Source organism: Puma concolor, chromosome D1 (assembly GCF_028749965.1).
Source record: "Puma concolor isolate L17-30 chromosome D1, mPumCon1.1.hap2, whole genome shotgun sequence".
In the NCBI taxonomy this organism is placed as follows: domain Eukaryota; kingdom Metazoa; phylum Chordata; class Mammalia; order Carnivora; family Felidae; genus Puma; species Puma concolor.
The window spans coordinates 67,839,896-67,860,189 of NC_141676.1; the positions used below are offsets into that span (position 1 = coordinate 67,839,896).

The window sequence follows — 20,294 nt, forward strand, 5'->3', positions numbered from 1 at the left end:
TTTTAAGGGAGAAAGTGAACTCTGATTTCTTTTTGTAATAATTCAAGGCCTGTCACATGAGGAGCTAGACCAGTAATAATAATGACTAACTCTTGTATAGGACTCATTGGGGACAGGCACTGTTTCAAGCACTTTATTTTATTATGAACTCATTTAGTCCTCATAATAACCTTATGAGGCAGGTATTATTATCACCCCTAGTTTTGAGATCAGCATAGTGAGGGGCAGACAGAGTAAGTGACTCGCTCACATTCACAAAGTTCCTAAGTGTTAAAGCCACAATTTACCCTCAGGCTAAATAGCCATAAAATCCACACTTGAAATACTTTGCTCTACTGGTAGCAATAGTGTAGTAGAAATTGCTAGAAGATCATTCAAATCAATGTAGGAAATGTTTCCATAATCTTCAAAATTTAGAAGGTGAAAGCCTTCCTGCCTTGGAGGTAAAAGATAAAAACTTGGTATGTAGAAATGCTTCTCAAGAGCCTAAACTTTTACCAACTTTAGGGGTGCCTTGGTGGCTTAGTGGATTAAGCATCTGACTCTTGATGACTCTTGATTTTGGCTCATGACATGATGTCATGGTTCGAGAGATCAAGCCCCATTTGGGCTCTGTACTGACTGTGGAGCCTGCTTGGGATCCTCTCGCTCCTGCTCTCTACCCCTCCCGTGCTCATTCTCCCTCCCTTCCTCTCTCTCTCTCTCTCTCTCTCTCTCTCTCTCTCAGGATAAATAAATACACATGAAAAAAAATAAATGTTTAAAAGAATAAAAGCGGGGCACCTGGGTGGCTTAGTTGGTTAACCATCCAACTTCGGCTCAGGTCATGATCTCGCAGTTCATGGGTTTGAGCCCCGCATCAGGCTCTGTGCTGACAGCTCAGAGCCTGGAGCCTGCTTCAGATTCTGTCTGTCTCTCTCTCTCTCTGCCCCTCCCCTGCTCATGCTCTGTCAAAAATAAATAAATGTCAAAAAATTTTTTTAATATAAAAAAACAAAAGCAAGTTTAAATGATTTGGGGTGACTTAAAATCTAATTAGGTATGAGAAAAAGTTTTATTTTGATTTCAGCTTAGTTTGAGAAATCAATGACCACATTGTAATATTTTCAGTTTGTTCTACCTGAAGAAGAGGGTGATCATTTGGATTTGATATTAAAACAAACCCCAAAACAAAACAGTAAGATATGGAAGAAAAAGAGTGGGGCTGGAAGTTAAAGATGTGAAGTTTAGATTGGCCTTTGCTCTGCAGTGAGTGACTTTAAGGAACCTATAAAACACTCTCTGAGCCTTTGTTTCCTCATTTGCAAATGAGGAGTGTCATGTTTTCTTTTTCTATTTCACAGAGAAGTATGAAGGATGAAATGAAATATCTGAAAAATATTCTGAAAATAACAGTGATATTAAGATATGATAAAATATATTCATTATATCATACCATATGCATTAAACGCATTATAATATATACATTATATCACATGATGAAGCAAGAATACTGCATGTATAGTAGAGCTAACAACCTCATCAATTTTAGCTTCAGAAAACATGGGTATATTTTCATGAGGAAGATTTCAAAAACACAAGTGGAGCACTGGTTGAACTGGATTTCCTTTTTTTGAATTAGAAGAAGGCTAAATATGCAAGACATGATGTCATTTTTGTTGCTGTTTTTCCCCAGAATTGGGTTGCATTACAGAGCTTTGAGCAGTTTAAGCAGATGCAGGGAGTGGGTGGAGGGATGAGCCTGGTTTATTTCTCAAATATTAAGATATAATCCTAAAGAAAAATAATACATCTCTATTCACTGACTTTGTCTTCTGTTTTGTCTTTGTCTTTCTCTTGAAGCTGGTTTCAGAGCTAACCTGAGATCTTTTGCCTTTTGGCTAAATGTTTCCTTTTGATAAATGTATAAGCCTTAAAGGCAGTCTGAATATATTACTGCTGGTCAGAGAATATGTGTTTTACTCCAGAAAGCCTTCCATATTTTTCATGCTATGTGGTAGCACCACATATCACGGAAGAAATATCAACCAGCTCTGCCAAATGCTAGCTTTGTGACCATGGACAAATGTCTTAACTTCTTTGAACTACAATCTGCTTATTACAAAATGGAAGCTCTAAAACTTATGTAATGACCTAATTGTTAGGATATGACATAACCACCACATAGAGACTAGCACGTAAGGTTCAAACTTTAATAAATGATAGAAATTGATATATTTTTTTGTAGCAGCTATTGCTACAAGCACCAGAAAGAGCATTGAGCATTGGCCTCAGCTTACAAAGAGGATGCTATTTATCTACCTACAGACAAACATAAACACATAAATACATGAAAAATATATGTAATGTATATTATAAAGTATATAATGTAAAATATAAAATATATATAAAAATCTGTACACATACAAGGTTTTTGTATATATATGTACATGTGTGTGTATATATATATATGTATATATATATATATATATATATACAAAAACCTTGTATGTGTACAGATACACACACACACACACACATATATATATATATATATTATATATATATATATATATATACAGAAACCTTGTATGTGTATATATGTACATGTGTGTGTACATATATATATACAAAAACCTTGTATGTGTACAGATTTTTATATATATTTGTATATATATATACACACATAAAAAAACATGTATGTGTACATGTATATATACACAAAAAACCATATATATATATATATATATATATATATATATATACACACACACAAAAAAAAAAAAAAAGGATACATATCCTTATCTTCTATCTCTTGTCAGAAGACTAAATCATTCTTCTAATGATTCAACTAGTGGTCTAGTAGTTCTTTCTAGTGATTCAAAACAGCCAGATTCCAAATAAAGAGGATTAAACCAAGAAACATTACAGCCTTTGAGGGCCTTGAAATTTACAAAGAAGGCAGACACAATATGAGCACAGGTGATAATGAGAAAGCCCTTAGGTGATAAAAAGGATGGGTAGGCTAACTATAACTGAGAGAATCTGACAAAGCTTTTCAGAGCAGGTAATACATGAACTGGGTTTTTAGGAAGAGCTTGTCAAGCAAAAATGGTAAGGGAGTGAAGAACAATTTTAGGATCAGTAAAGCCTGATTGGTGATCCTGAATTAAATGCAAGGCGACATTCCTCTCAATGACTAAATGCGCATTGTTCAATTTATGCAGAGTCTATACAGCCTGAACATTTTAAGCTTAAAAACTAGGTAATACACTTCAGAGGTTCCAATGCCTATGAATATTTTTATAGCATATGCATCCCTTTTCTCCAAGGGATAGATCATTTGAAAGTTTAAAAATGTATCAAGCTCATTAAGCTAAGTAGATAAAATATATACTTTTAAACCCACTGGTTATAATCATTTCTCAGATTTTTCAACTACCAGTTTTTCTCCTGTGCATCTCTGTTTTGAGATATTACTAGTGTTTTTGTTTCTTCTCCCTGTATTTTTCCTTTTGCTTTCTCTCCATTAAAACAAGTTTCATTGTAGCGTGAGGTAAAGAGATGGAGGGTTGAAATCAGAAGGGGTGCCTCAAGGGTGGTTTGACTCAAGATGTTGCCAATACTGATACTTACCCATTTATCAACTCTGCCATCTAAAATCCTCTTTCAATCTGAAGCTGGAATCTTCTCATAGCCATAAATGGCTCCATGCTACTATCTGAGCTACAGACTTCCTCACTTCATGCCCATAGAATAGGGTGGGTTTCTGTCTCAGAATCCTAAGTAAGAATCATGGAATTCACTTCGCACTGGATCATCAAGCTGCCTATCACCCAATGGAGGCCAGGGCAGTAGGATGTGCTAACGCACTTACATCAGTAAGAATCCACCCCTGGAGTTAAGATTCACCTTAGCTTCCATCAAACCACATGCACTGTGTGGCAGAGGTAGATATCTGAACTAAAATCTGGACATTTAGCAAAATGGAAAAGGTAAAGAGAATGAAATGGAGAGCAACAAATGTCCAACCAACATTGGAAAGGTATAGCAGAAAAGGGTAATGGATGTTGTAGCAGTTACTTGTGCAGAAAACTGACTAATGTAGTTAAAGGTTGTCTTGTCACTGTATAAGGACATAGAACTGTGGGGTAATTCTGGAGATGGCTGAAGTGGCTGGGAAGAGAAGCACTAAGAATGACTGAGGTTATTGTTGCTGCTAGCCTAAAAGTTGACCTACTGATACTTTATTTGTTGCTGCCCTAGCTACATCAGTTAGGGTTTGTTCAGTTGTGAGTACCATAAGACCTAGTTTTTTTACCATTTCTCAAGATCTGTTATTTAGTGACCCACGTGTGATTTCTGGTAGCCTGTATTGCTCCTTTGCTTTCCAGTACCTCCACCATACTCCTGAACAGTTGGGGCACCCCAAGAGAGAGCTTTCCTTGCAAAATTTTCTTAACCATCCATATCTTGTTGATACAAGTCTTGGAGATGGATCTACTCCAGTTAGAAAACTAAACTTGGGAATAATAGAGTTTTGTCATTTCTGTGTAAGTCTTTCCATTGTGGATTCGGTGTAAAACATGTTAGGTTTAGAAGTACCATTACACTAGCATTAAATGTGCTTATAATAATCAGGGGCCATGTCAAAGAAAGATTGGGGGGGGTAATAATAGCATAACAAGTGGTTCACAGAAGAAAATATATTGGCCACTTTAGACAATGTGAGGGCACTGAGGCCAGACTAATGAACTAGAAGGGAGCACTTGTTAATACTTTGGTCACAGAAGGTTTGTGAGGTGAAAGAAGGGAGATAACTCAGCTGGGAGTTTATAAAGAAAAATGGAGATGGTTGGAGTCAGCAGCTGAATTTCAGCTAAATGTAGTTTGTGCCTATTCATCTAAATCAGTCCTTTGAGGTATGTTTACCAGGAGCTCCTCAATCCCAAGACTTTGGTGCTCACATTTAAAGAAAAGTTAGATTAATGACCCCTCAAACGTCTGTAAACTCTATTTCTAGCAGTTTTTTTTCTGACATCTGAGTCCAGTAGTTAATACTGCAAACCACTTTCCACATGTACTGAAGCTTACTCATTCCCAAATCAGAAAAGTTTCTAGACAGTAGAAACCTAAATTCATAGACCTGTCACTGGCCATTTTTTTTACCTGCCACTTTTTTTATTGCTTTTTTATTTCTGGTAGTTGGAACACAGTAATAGGTTACTTTAAAGGAGATGGTATGTGCAAGCTTTGGGGTATTAAGGTTTACTGCAACCTGCCAGCACTATTTGAGTAGAGAGCTTTGCTTTATGACTCTACCTTAGTGGTGAGAGACGGGACTAGAATTTAGAAAAGGTAAAGAATGAAAGCAAGGCAATATTTATTTTGAGAATGGGCTATGGCCAGAGGAGCCTAGGCCATGACCTATGACCTACTCAATAACTTGAGCACAGTGATAGCTGAACTGTAAGTGAAGACTCAGTTAGCCATTGGATAGGGAATGGAGTCTTTGTCTTTAGGACCCACCTAAATTGGAGGCTACCAGTTTATTTGTTCTCTCCTTCCTTCCTTCCTTCCTTCCTTCCTTCTTTCCTTCCTTCCTTCCTTCCTTCTTTCCTTCCTTCCTTCCTTCTCCCTCTATTGTCCCCTCTCCCTCTTCCTCTCTCTCTTACCTTCCTTCTCTCTCTCCCTTTCTTCTGTCTCTAGCTTTCTCTCAGGAATCCTCCTTTTCTCAGATAAGCCTACTCTAAACGGCAGGAAGCCCAGAAGGCAACTGGCCACTCTCCTGCCTCTTCCAGCTTTAGTCCACAGTTGTACTGCAGCACACCCCTTCATACTCCACACTTTAGTGTGAAAAATCCTGAGGAGCACATTTATTGGCTCAGTTTGGTTCACGTGTCAACCCCTCAACTGTGCATGAAATTACTCAGAATGTTTTCAAAATAAAGATGTCCCATGTTCTACCCTCCCAAGGTTCTTACTCATTTAGCCTAGGGTAGGGCTCAGGTACCAGTTTTGTTTTTTACTGGCTTACCAGGTAATTCCAATTCATAGCTCTAGACCAATCAACTGTGTGGTAGTTGTCCCCAGACAACTGGCAGTTGTGCCCAGAACAACATGGTTAGAATGGGGAAAGGAGCCATTTCCCTAAAGGAAGATGTTCCTTCTGTCAGCTCTTTTGGATGCAACAATAGCTGCCCACTTTATCACATGTAGAGATTGGAAGTAGGGGATTATGGGAATGCAAGATTTTGTGGAGGTATCAAAACATCTGTAGCAAATGTCATAATCTGAAGATATTGAAAACAAAAGAATACACTGTAACTGCTTGTCTAGCCTGGACTAAATTCTTGTTAGTTAACAAAGAACTGAGCTACAAACAGTACTGTGTTATTCTACAGGAAGCTATGGCTGCAAACTTAAAGGCAGGCTCCATTTATGTGCTTGATGTGCTTGAAGAATACATGGATAATTGGATATATGTACATTTGGGGGATCACTTAAGAAGCTTATCATTTACCATAAATGCAGTCACACACATACAGGGGAAAGAGGAAGCATGCATTTGTCACTTGACCTAGCCTCAGAATCATAGCCTGAACTTACATGAACAGTGACATCTTAGAAAAAAAAAATGGGGGCATCTGGGTGGCTCACTTGGTTAAGCATCCAAATTTGGCTCAGGTCATGATCTCACAGTTCATGAATTCAAGCCCTGCATTCCGGCTTTCTACTGTTAGCACAGAGCCCACTTCAGATCCTCTGTCTCCCTTTCCCTCTGCCTCTCTCTCTCTCTCTCTCTCTCTCAAAAATAAACAAACAATTTAGAAAAAAAAAATGAAGCCTACATAAGTGTGTATGTGTGCATGTCACATTTTATAATAGCAAATAATATTGAACACCTATGATGTTCCATTAACTCTTTTATGCATTATACATATATTATTTCTATTTTTCACAACATGCTATATGATAGATAGTAGTATCTTACTCATTAGGGAGAAAACTGAGGCTTTGATAGGTTAAGTAACTTGCTCAAGGTCACATAGAAAGTGGCTGATCCTGGATTCAAAGTAAGTTCTGAGTAGAAAGACTGTGTTCCTTTCCAGTGCTTATATAAACCTACTCTGTTCCATAAATCTTGTGGTATTTTCCACCAAGCCAATAAAGTCTGAACAAAATTCATACATATTAAGTAAATATTTTTGTTTATAACTAAATACACATTTATGTTTAAATGGTTTCTATGCACATACTATTTGTATACACTGTGCCTTATATTTCAAACACACTTAAAATATACACTGATAATTGAATATATAAAATTTGTAATTCATTTAAGAAATGTACCTATTATTAAAAATTATTTAACTAGACTGGAATAAGACCATGCTACAGATGACTATATATATACAGATGACAAATATCATTGGGACTCTGGCTTTTTATTCCTGTTATGTTAAATGGGAGAAAGTTGCAGAGACACAGAAAAAAATCAGGAATTTAGAAACCCACAGCTTCCATGTTATTTGAAGTAATTAGATCCTTAATTCTATTTGAATTTGGTATTCTTCATCTTCATTAAAATTCAAAAATTTGAGAGAAATTTATTTGGCCTAAGTGATTCAGACATCCAATGATTTTCCAATTCATTTGATACCTGGATGAATCTAGAGGGTCCATCAGTTGTTGTCCATTAGACAACTCTTAATGGGTTTTACCCAGCCGTTCGCAAATACTGTTTTCAGAATCCCCATGTTATCCACCTTATACCCAAATTCTATAGGAATTTGGAGGGTACAATAAATCAGTCACTTTACTCTGCCCTACAAATTGCTGTACATTTAGGAAGATAGCTCAGATCTTTTGATTTCTTTTTAATTGCAAAAGAATATCCCTGACTCATCAGATGGAACATTCAAATAATATCCCATGATCATACATCCTGCGGCTGTCAGGACAGTACTCCAAATGATATTGTTATTGTTATTGTTTTTGTTTTTGTTTTTGGAGGCTGGGGGCATGGGTCAGAGGAGATGGCAGATAGTCATATAGTCACTTCAATATCTCTGCTAAATTGTAGTCATGCATGATGGTTAGGGTTATAAAGCCATGATGAATCTATTATCCATGCCGGATAAACTAGCCTCTCTTGATAGAAGTCATACTGGGGGTACATAACCTATTAACTTCATGCATGAATAATGGATAAATCACTTAGAGGCATAGACTTTATACTCAGCTACTTTTATAGCCGAGTATACTGTCGTAAGAGCCCATGGTGTCAGAAAGATATGAAATATCACAGGTGGCCAATGCTGAGAAACCCAGATTGTACTACTGAAAGGAATTTGTTGGATTATAATATAGGTATCCTTGATTTTTCTGCTCTTTCTGGCATTTCCCATATTAAAAAGCATTAGAATATGTTCTTTTAACATCCTTAACATATTTTTTTAAAAATTTTAAATGTTTATTTATCTTTGAGAGAGAGAGAGAGAACACAGGCGGGGAAGGGGCAGAGAGAGAGGGAGACACAGAATCTGAAGAAGGCTCCAGGGTTCGAGCTGTCAGCACAGAGCCCAACATGGGGCTCAAACTCAAGGATCACGAGATCATGACCTGAGTTGAAGTTGGACGCTTAATTGACTGAACCACCCAGGTGCTTCTTCACATATTTTGAATATGTTATCACCATATTCATCACCATTGGCAGAATTTAGCCATTAAATTATATGTCTTAAATGGCACTATCTCCTGAATTATCTCCTGCATCCTATGAAATGTACACCCAACAACACAGCCAAAGTAATCTTTTTAAAACACAAATATGATTTTGTTACTTCTCTGTTTAAAATTATTCAAATGTTCTCCAGTGCCTTTGGGATAAAATTTAAAGCCCTCTGTATATTATCTAAAGTATCTATGTTCTCAGCCTCTCCCACACTCCAGCCTGGTCTCTCCCTCTAAGCCCTACCTCAAGGTGAGTGCCTTGAGGACTCAACTGGACTACTGGACTGGACCACTTGCAGTGCCTTGAGGATGTTATTTTTCCAGGGGTTCTTGAACATTTGCATCTGCTGTTCCCTGTCTGAGAGGCCTTCTTCTTCCATTCCCTTTTCCATGGCTTGCTTCTTCTCCTCTTTCCTAAGTAAGCTCAGGTAGAAAGCCTCAAGGAAGTACTCCATTCTGGGCCAGGTATCCACAGCACTCTGCTATTCTTCATGGTTTATGCCTATTTACTTCTTTGTGTTTTCTACCAGGCTGTAAAATGCTATGAAACAAGGACAATGCCCAGGACTGTGCTTGAATAAATGAACATTAGACATTTGTGGAATTCACTATGTGTGGCAAGTGGCCAATGCACTGAACAATGATGCTATAGAGGAAGAGGAGTCATCAACTTTTCCTGAAATTGTTCAGTAACTTCCCTTTTACTTTTTAAATCATCATGCTAATATAGAGAACACTATAATGAAATTCCTCCTATCAAGGAATTCATAGGTCAGTGGAAAAGACATATTTTATTCATAATTTAGTGTGAGAAGTTCTCTACTTGTATTAATTTATAATAAGGGGACCTTGCCCAAGAGGGAAAGTCAAGAAATGCTTCCTGGAGGAAATGACACTTGAACTTAATTTTGAGGGCAATCTAACTCAGTGGCAATGAGTTTAGGTTCTGGTATCTGTTGGGCATAGGTCTGAATCCTACCTCCATCCCTTACTAACATCGTGACTTTTAACAAGTTATTTAATTTCGGAGCGTCGGTGTCCTAATACGTAAAATGGAGTTGGCAATATCCACTTCATAGAGATGTATGTATCCACTTCATAGAGGTGTCACATAAATGTGACTAGTTTGTTACTAAATTAAATGTTAAATGGAGAAAAAGTAGAAGCTGTAAGTTCTTATAGCAAGATCCATAACTTCTTAATCATTGGATGTCTGATATTTAACAAAGTAACTGGAAAAAAACTGATATGAGAGAAATTCTTATTAATGAGACTTGTTAGATCACTGAGACTAGTAGGCTGTTTTTATTAAGCTTCCTTCCTGATCCTAATAAATAACATTTATGAGAACTACCATATTAGCACAAAGGAAATGCTAAGAATAGCATCTATACATGCTGTCCTAAACCTTTATATTAACTCATTTAATCATCACATAGACCCTAGGAGGAAATTATAAACACTTTAGTTTCATTTTCAGGTATGAATATTAAAGCCCAGAAAGGTAAAGTATTCAGCTCAAAGTAACTCAACCAGTGAGTGATAGAGCCAAGATTCAAATGCAGGCCATGTGTCTTTACTTCACTGCATTTGCAGTGCTAGAGCATTGGCGTAATCCATTCATACATCAAATATTCAGAGTACATACTATATTCCAGACAGTGTTCTAGGCAAATTGGATACAGAAATGACTATGTATTTGCATATAGCATATATTTAGGAAGGGGGATAGATATTAACAAAGTGAGCAATAAAGTAATAACACAAATCTCAGATATTGGTAAGTGCAATTAAAAAAGTAATAAAGCGGGCACGTGGGTGGCTCGATTGGTTAAGCATCCAACTCTTGATTTCATCTCAGGTCATGATCTTACAGTTAGAACCTCACGTCTGACTCTGCACTTCATAGTGCCGAGCCTGCTTGGAATTCTCTCTCTCTCTCTCTCTCTGCCCCTACCCCACTTGCACACGTGCTTTCTCTCTCTCTGTCTGTCTCTCTCTCTCTCCCTCACACACACACACACACACACACACATAATAAATAAATAAACATTTAAAAAAGTAATAAAGCTATGAAAATGGGAAAAAAAGTGTAAGGGGGATGCTGGTACTAACTTAAATGGGGTGTGCAAGGAAGACTTTTCTGAGACATTTGAGCACATATTTAAATGGTGAAAAAAGCAAGTCATGTAAAGATCCAAGGGGAGGTTATTTCAAGAAGACAGAATAACATATTTAAAGACCTTGAGGTAGGAAAAGCCTGACTTTGGGGAGGAATGACAAGAAAGTACATATGGCTACAGTGAAATGTTATAGGAGTTGGTGGTGAGGGCATAATGTCAGAGAGAGAAGCAAGGGTCAGAGTGTATAAGGTTTTGCAGGTGATGATAATGAGTGGAACTGTAAGAATAAAAGTGGTATATCTGGCTAATTTTTTTGAAAAAGATTACTCTGGCTGCTTTGAGGAGGAGTGGGCAAAAGTGGAAACTACTGAAGTGGTCCAGGCATGGGATGATATTAGTTTGGACTTGAATTCAACAGGGTCAATGGTAAAATTTGATTGATTTTGAAATATATTTTTATGGTAGCACTGGTAGGACTTGCTCTGGATGCCAAGGGAAAAAGAGCAATTAAGCAAGACTCCTAGAGGATTGGGGGGGGGGAGGCTGAATAATAAGGAAAATGATAGAGCCAATTAGCTAAGATGAGGAATATTAGGTTAGAAGTCGTTTTTGCCCCAAGGGTAGGGAGTGCAGGGAAATCATGAATTCTGTTAGGAATATACTAAATTTAGAAGACCTTCTTGATATTCAGCAGAGATGCCAACTGGACAGTTAGCTGTTTACATTTGGAATGCAGGAGAGAGGTCATGACTCAGATTTGGGAATCATCAGTTGACAATTGGTATTTAAAGCCATGCATGTGGATGAGATCACTAGGGAATGAGGAGAGATTGAGAAGAGGCCTGTCCACTGGGTTTCTGGAATGCTCCAATATTTATAGGAGGAGCTAACAAGGAGACTAAGGGTACCAATGAGATGGTGAATAAGTAGGAGAAATGTTTTATTCTGCAAGGCAAGAAATTATCATCTTGAGGGAAGGAGGCAGTGACAGCTGCATCAGATGCTACTGAGAACTCAAGACAGAGAACTGCTGCTTGCATTTAACAAGATGGAACCTGTCAAGACTTTGATAAAGATGGTTTTAGGGCCATTGAGGGGATGAAAACATGAACTAGTTTAAAATAGGAAAATGAAGTAATGAATTGGAGTTATTGAAAACAGACAACTTTCCTCTATTTTTGGTAAAGAAAAATAAAATCATGAAACAATAGAAGGAGAACATTGGGGAAAGTGACATTTTGTTTTGTTTTGCTTTTTCTTTTAGGACTCCATTGCTAGAGGACTCTTCTCTTTTAATGAGAGAGATTACATCATGTCTGTATTATGTATATCCAGGAAAACATGAGAGAGCATCGGATATTGCAGGAGAGAGAGAGGAGAAAACTATAGAAGCAAAGTCCTTCAATGGACAAGAGGTTATGGAGTGCAGGTCACAAGCGAAGGGCTGGCCTAGTAAAGGAGCAGGGGACATTCTCCCATTGTAACAGGGAGAGCACACTAACAGACCTGGTGGTAGGAAAGTAAGGTGGTCTTCTTTGATTGCTTGGATTTTCTCAAGGACACCGGGAGAGAGGTCAACAGCTGAGACTGAGTATGAGGGAGAGGTGTTTGAGATTTGAGGAGACTAAGTAAGTTGTGAACCTATTGTCCCAGAGAATGAGAAAGTGATTTTTCTAAAAACGTATAGGAATTATTAGGATGCTTTGAAGGTTCACTTGAAATCAATAGCTGTATGTTTCAAGTGAGATGAAGGAGTGCTTCTGCGGACCCATTCTTTGCCCAGGTGCTGAGAATGGAGGACTGAGGCTTTGCTGGGTGAACACAGAAAGGGAGAGAGGAGATGAAATGTTAAAAGTGTGTGACAGGAAGACTTGGAGTATGGTAGGTGGGGTAGGGGTGGGCATACAAAAGATGAAAACTGGAGAAAACTGGAGAGGAAAGGTAAAATCTATGATTCGAGGTCCCAATGGAGTTGGAAGAAGTTCTGAGTTGGGGGTATTGGAACAGATGATAAGAACGGAGAGAAGGTGGTGGTGTTCAACGGAGACAGTGCTTGACAGACCTTTTTGGGAGGGAGTGCTGTTAATGGCAGTGACAAGGTTCAGAGTGACTGAGATGAGATGACACACTAGGTCATGAAGCAAGGAAGTGTCAAAATGTAGACTAGAACACACAGCTGTCTGACTCCCACTGAATGTTCTACCTCACACCAAAGTTAGCTTTGATTTTCTAACCTATAAAACCAGGGTAACAAAATGATGTCATATTTAGTGTCGGGGTGTGGGGAGAGAGAAGGGTTGATTCTGTGAGTGAGAGATCTTTGCAAACAGGGTCCTGCATTTAAGAAGGGTCACATGACATTTAATGTTGGGCTCTTACTATCTTTTTTGATTCTTAATAATTTTTAAACAAGGGCTCCACATTTACATTTTACACTGTGCTTTGCAAATTATATAGCCAGTCCTAGGGAGAAGATTAGTGATTTAGTAGGAGAAATGTGTTCTTTTTTTTCAATTGGGTTAATTTTCCTTAAGCCTCATTTTTCTTCATTTAGCATGTCATTAAAATTTAACCAAAGTTCATAATGGAAGTTTTAAAGAACACATCTGTCAAACACTTAACTTTTAATGTAAATTTCCCTTTGAAACCACTCATGCTCAATAAAAATTAGGCTAAGAATGAAAAATTCCCTGACTCAGGAAAGTGCATAATCAGTAAACTTAAAAGAAGATATAAATTTAAGTGCAGGTCTAGAGTCTGAATTGATACTTGAATGATAAAGCTTAGAAAAATACTTACATTTTTATTTTTTATTATAAGCAAATTATATGTTTATTGTGGAATGTGTAGGAAAAAATATAAACAAGAGGAAGAAACTAAAAATTATCCAAAATCCTTAATAAGAGTTAACATTTTGGCACATATCCTTCCAGGCTTTTTGTATATTCTCATGAACACAAATTATTCATGTTCGTGCTTATAGGATTATACTTTAAACGCCATTATGAAATGTAATTTTTTTAATTTAATAAGATAACCTAGTTAGGCTTTCCATTCTTGTAGTTAAATAGTCTTAAAAAATACTATTATAATGTAATTTAATATAATTTTCTATTATTTGGACATATAATAATGTATTACTAAACACTTGTCTTTTTCAATCTGCAATGTTATAAACAATACCAATATGAATATTCTTTGTGTCTTTCTGCATTCTTATAATTTCTCAGTCAAAAAGGGTGCTCATTTTAAAGCTTTTGATCCATTTGTCCAAATAGCTTTTTTTAATGGTTGTAACAATTTCCAGGCCCACTCCGTGACAATGAGTATTAACCTTCCTTTAAAATTTTGCCAGTTGGACAGACAAAAATCATTTAGCATCATTGTTTTCTTTGTTTATTAATAAGTTTGAACAAGTTTCATATGTTACTGGTCTTTTCTTTTTTGATGAATGTCCTATTAATGCTTTTGGTTATTTTTTTTCTAGGCGGTTTTAGGCCTTCTTACTGTTTTGTTAACTATCTTTATATATTAGGGTTGTTACACAGAATTTTGCTTATTTGTCAAATCCTGCCAAGGACCTAATAACAAACTTGCAGAGGTCTGAAGGATTGCTGCATTTTTTTCCATGGGGAAGGTGGTTTTAAAATGCACTGCTTGTTTTTTTAAACTAAAAAATGCATGGTAATGGTAGTTATGAGATAGCATTACTAATGTATAAATGAAAATTTTTGTAATGTATCTAAAAATGTATAGCAAAACATTAATAATGGAAACAATAGGAAAAAGTGCTATACTAGCTCACTGAATATTTCTGTCATTCTCATTAATTTCTCCATATCTTGGCAATGCCATTTACATATGGAACATTCTGGTGATGTGGTCTGTCCCTGTGCCCTCCACTGCAAGCATTTCATTAATATTTTTGTTTTGAGTCCTGTTGGAAACTTCCAAGGTAAAATACACAATTGTGTGATTCACAAAACAATCCATTAGGATGCAGAATGTTGAATGCAAGACTGAGGTTTTCAATTATTGGATTTTTCTTACCCTTTCCAATGTAATTTCTTCAAACTCATATTCAATTTCTGTCCCATTGACCTGTAAATAAGAAAAAAAGAAAGAATGTTAAATACATGTTGAGGGGGAGATGGCTGCATTTTTATAATGTTTGGGGTTAAGTTTCATACTGGCTAAGAATAAACCACACTTTCTTAATGTCTGTGATTTTATGTTTTCATCCAAATAAAATATAGTCTAAGCTATTATAAAATATATGAGCGAAACTACAAAAATAATCAAAGCTTATTGCATTCCTTAGAATTTGTGATATTTACAGCAGAGGGAACAATACAAAATAGGCATTGTGAGGTTACAAAGAATAAACAACCTAGGGGCAATGTTACAGTTACAAGAAAATAATTCCCTAATACCTTTTAAAATTTCCATGAATGAACACTAAAATACGACCTTAAAAAGTCAGTGGAGAAGGCAGTATAACCATATATCATATTTTGCCAAAGAAAAGCATTAAGAATAACCATATATCAGATAAGAAATCCTTTTTTTTTTTTTTTTTTTTTTTTTTTTTACTGGCTCAAGCTCAGGTAATTCATCCCCATTATCCTCATTATATTTATTAGGAAGCCCTGGACCATGTAATTATGCCCATATACCTTAGTACCAGCAAGAAAAGAATGAAGTAGGAAATGTGTGAAATTCCTAGTGAGAAACTTTAACAACATCTAAACTCTTACATTGACATGAATTTACAAAGAAAAATACTTAAACATAGCAATGTATAATATATGCCTTATGCATCAACAGGTGTATATAAACAATAGATGAAGAGTTGCTTTAAAATAATCTAACAGATATTCAATTGCCACTGTTATCACAGAATCCTTTTCAGCCTGGCAAAAACCTCTGCATGAGAAAATTCTCAGCTGGCTGTGTCTTTTTTCTTACATGCGTCTCGGCAACATCATTAGTATTTAGGGATTGTCTAGAAAGACTAATTTTTAACTACCATGATTTTAAACCATCATTTTGGCAGGGTTTTAACCAGTTGACTTTCCTTCCTTAGAAGAGTTTAACATAGTTCTTGCAGACTGAGAGCTCTATAAAGATAAGGACCAGAAGCACTATTGGTTAACAGAGCCTGGAAAGAAAGAATTGATGAAGGGGGAAAACAAACAAACAAACAAACAAACAAAAAAAAAGGAGTGACAGAATGACCGACTGAACTAAGTATTAATTTATTTAATCTTATTTGTAAACACAGATATTTGTGGATTCTTTTCCATAAGGAATTTGGATGCAGTGTCATCAACTGAAGGTGTGGTTATAATCAGCAACTATAAAGAACGACAATAGACTTTACTTATGTGTGTCCACCAGCCACTTAGAGCATGTTGTTGATTTTCTAATTACATGAGCTGATTGGTGAATCACATTTTACTGTGTTACTACATTATCAAACAGCCTTAAAGCAAATTTGATTTTCTGGGCTTCAGCAAGTTAATGACTCATTGAAGAGGACTTGATGATGCTAGAAAGCTTTCGCAGCTTTATGGAGGTTTTTGTTCTTCATGTGCAAAAGTATAAAATAAAACTCCAGCTCCCTATATGTGTGTGTTTTCGTATTAATTCTTTTTTTGTTTGTTTTTATAACTTTCTTTAGTTGATGGAAGACAGAAAGGAAGGATGAATTAATGTGATATGTTTTAATTCTCTCAGTATGGCTCTGTGAAGCTTTTCTTTGCTTCAGTGACTTCTCTAGAGTGAAGCCCTTCACATTATCAAAGTGCTGCAAAGTGAGGAGAAAAAAAAAAAAACTTCAAAGAAAGGAAAACAAGTCTCTGATAATACAATCTAAAGGCTCAGGCTGAAAGAAATTCTGTTAGGAAGTACTTAAAAGACAAAAATCCTTTAGTGGCATAACAGTGCCTAGTCATTCATAGTCTACCAGAATATTTGCCTAACAATTCTGTGATCATGTATGCTGATTTTAGTTCCAACATTCACTATAGATACCTATCTTAATTGCTATTCAAAAGATCCCTGGTCAGTGAGATGAACTTTTGGAGGCTTAAAGACTCTATGGGTCTTCAGTTTTCAACCCAAGAAAGTAATGTAATTTGCTTAATTCACTAGTATCCATAATGTCTTCATAAGAAGAGATGATGCCATCTAGATTGGGATGTCAACTTGCTTTTAAAAGAATACCATATGATTTCACTCATATGTGAAATCTAAAAATCAAAACAAATGAACAAACAAAAAGAAGAATGAAAGCTATAAATACAGACAATAGACTGATGGCTGCCAGAGAGAAAGGGAGGGGAAAGGATGGGCCAAGTGCATGAAGGGAAGTGGGAGATACAAGCTTCCAGTTATGAAATGAATAAATTATGGGGATAAAAGGTACAGCACAGAGAATACAGTCAAAGGTATTATAATAGCACTGTATGGTAACAGATGGTAGCTACACCTGTGGCAAGCATAGCATAACAGAGAGTTGTTGAATTATTATGTTGTACACCTGAAACGAATGTAACATTGTGTTTCAACTATTTTCAAAAAAAGCAAAGAAACATCTTATGACTCTTACAGGATTTGGTAAAATTATAAAGGAATGAAAGGTTTTTGGAAGAGCTGAGGCTGTATTTCCACCATGAATGGAGAACATTTAAGACATGTTATCATAAGAGCCAGTGTGGGGAGTTCAGGAAAGCCATTAAGAGGTGTCTATTTTCTCATCACTAGAAGAGTGTGATCTATGTTCTGCTTCAAGACCCCTGAGACAAGAAATCCCACAATTTCACTTGACAAAGACCTTGGGGTAAAGGATAGAAGGCACAACTAAGTATACTTCCATTTTAATCAAAGGTACGTAAGAGTGGGTTGTGACATTCGTGAAAATGTAGCAACTTTTCAAATGCGTGCACCAATACAGTATTTTTAAACATTTCTTTCCACATTTATTTAGAGGAGTGGTTGCTTGCTAAAGGGACAAGAAGTATAAACAGTAATTTCTCCCATCCATAATTTTATGTATTCCCAGGAAAAAACAAAACAAATGAACAAAAAACTATGCTGTGAATGGGCTTCCATTATCCTCTGGAGGAGCTTAAAGACAATTTATTGTCGGAACTTGCGTTGGTGGTCTCCCTCTCTGCCCAGTCAGTTTACCAATATATGTCTTTCAATTCATAAAACTCTCTTCCTGGAAAGAATTCTGTTACATGCATTTTTTTGTTGTTGCTATTCTTGACCGGTAATACTTCCTGTGATATTTAAGCACACAGGTTATGTTTTATGTACCTGATAGTTCAGGGCCTGGACAGCTACATAGATTGGGTTCTGGCACTGACCATCACTTAAAGTCTCCTCTCACCTTGAAGACTAGGAAAGGGAGAGGATTGGCACTTTTGTAGATATAGAGGCAATTTCGCTATTTTGAAAAATCTGTTTTGTTTTTTTTCAGATATTTCATTTTCCTGAACCTAATGGTTCTGTGGTGACAGCTGGTAGGTTTCTATGGGGGCTAGAAAATCAAATTGATGCCACACATTGTCCTGACTGATCCGGGCATGTAGCCTTCTTGGCATCACACAGAAGAGAGTGACCCATTCAAATTCAAACTTGGTATTTAAAGTTATAATTTCATAAACTTTGAATGCTCTCTCACTGCCCTTTTCCCCCTTCAGTGCTACTTCAACCAACTGCCCACATGATCAGATAATTTAAATGAGGTGTTTTTTAATCTTCTGAAAAGAGGTCTTTCATGAATAACACACATGAACTATTCCACATTTTAATGCGATTTAATTTGTACCTTAAGAAATGATTTCTCCAATTATTTTGTTTCTTGCCACATGTGTAATTTAATTAAAGCTAACAACATATTAAAATCTGGGATAAGTAAAGTTTTATACAACCCCATATCACGTATTATAAAAAGTGCTTACAGAGTAATATCAAAGTGTTGGCTTCTTAAAAACTAAACATAATTCCACATAATAAAAAATACTTGAGCATGTGTCATGTGCCAAGTGCTGTGACAGGTATTGAAAAAAATAGATTTAAAATATGATTCCTATTCTCAATAAACACACGGTCCTTAAAGTGGCACCAAACATACTAAGGCCCCAGAGAAGTGTGATATCCAATATATGAAACATAAAGGTGGACTAGAACCACAGCTCCACTCTTGCCACATGTGAGGGCTGTTTGCTGATTATATAGATTTGATTTCTTAGTAGGATATAATGTGATGGATAATGAACTAATTCTGCCCTTTATTAAAAATAATTATGACATAGTAAGCAAGACATATCTAAGTATTATGGTTTTGTATATAAAGCTGTTGCTTTGGGAGAGGATGTGATGATCATGGAGACTAGGGCAGCTGGTTTTCATGCCCTGTTGCCATTCCCAGAGCAAGACAGAGCCCCAGTCACTTTGCTTCATCTGCAGCTGCAGCAAACATGTCACAATGCTTTATGGCTCCTTACACTTGAATCTCCTATGTACCTTCTATTATTTTCAGTAGGTAAGATCATGATTTCAAGAGTGGGGGAAGAAAAAGACACCTCTTTGAATCCTAGTTCCAGTATTAATGAGATATGTGAATATAGCCAATTTCCTTGATCTCTCTAACCCTTAATGCCCCCGTGTAGAATGGTCCTAACAAGTACTTCCCTAATACGATTATTGTGAATATTAAATTAGATAATTAATGTAAAATGCTTGACACATATCTTAAGTGATAAAGAAATTATACTTAGCTATAATACCATACAATTCTCTTCATGAAGTTGTTGGGAGCAATAAATAAGATCACACACGTTAATGGTAGGTCTTTGGTAGGTATTCAGTAGTGAGAGCTATTTTACCTAGCTGTGGATTAATAATCTACAAGATTCACAAGATTTATATGATCAATTATTTAATGTTTGTTAATTTCCCCCAAGTAATATAAAATATAATTTAATAAGCAAATAAACGTGTTTTCTTCTACAAAATCCACTAAAAGCTTTTTTAACGTAAACATCTCTTTCCTGAACCCATCTAAGATGTACTGTCTTGAGGAGAAGAATCATCTTAGCTTTCCCTCTCAGATCAGGTCATTGTAGCCTTCACTCAGAATATTACCTGAACTGGACTTTCTTCCAATCTGTGTCTGCTCCCTCTTGCATTTTCTTTTTAACATTGTCTTGCTCAGTCTTGATCTTTACATTACTCTGCTGTTGGCATTCACTTTCCTAAGGCTTTCCCATGGTATCCCTTACAGAGCCATGTTCACTAGGATACCAATGATATCTTACTCATGATTGCACCACTGTAGCTTCTGGCATCATGCCTTATTCATAGTTGGTCTCCAGAAAACTCTAGAACCAAGTCACCTGAGAACTCTGAAAACTGAACAGTCATTGAACGCTTCTCCATCTT

At 36.4% G+C, this 20,294-nt stretch overlaps 1 protein-coding gene across 25 annotated transcripts in view; it reads right to left on the reverse strand.

Moving 5' to 3' along the window:
• The window catches only part of DLG2 (discs large MAGUK scaffold protein 2), a 2,060,086-nt gene that overhangs the window by 631,629 nt on the left and 1,408,163 nt on the right, over positions 1-20,294 (reverse strand). For all 25 annotated transcript variants that reach the window (XM_086678450.1, XM_086678461.1, XM_086678456.1 and 22 more), the window contains one exon: positions 14,889-14,939. In XM_086678450.1, coding sequence (XP_086534576.1) covers positions 14,889-14,939 — 51 coding nt within the window. The remainder of the gene's footprint in view (positions 1-14,888; positions 14,940-20,294) is intronic.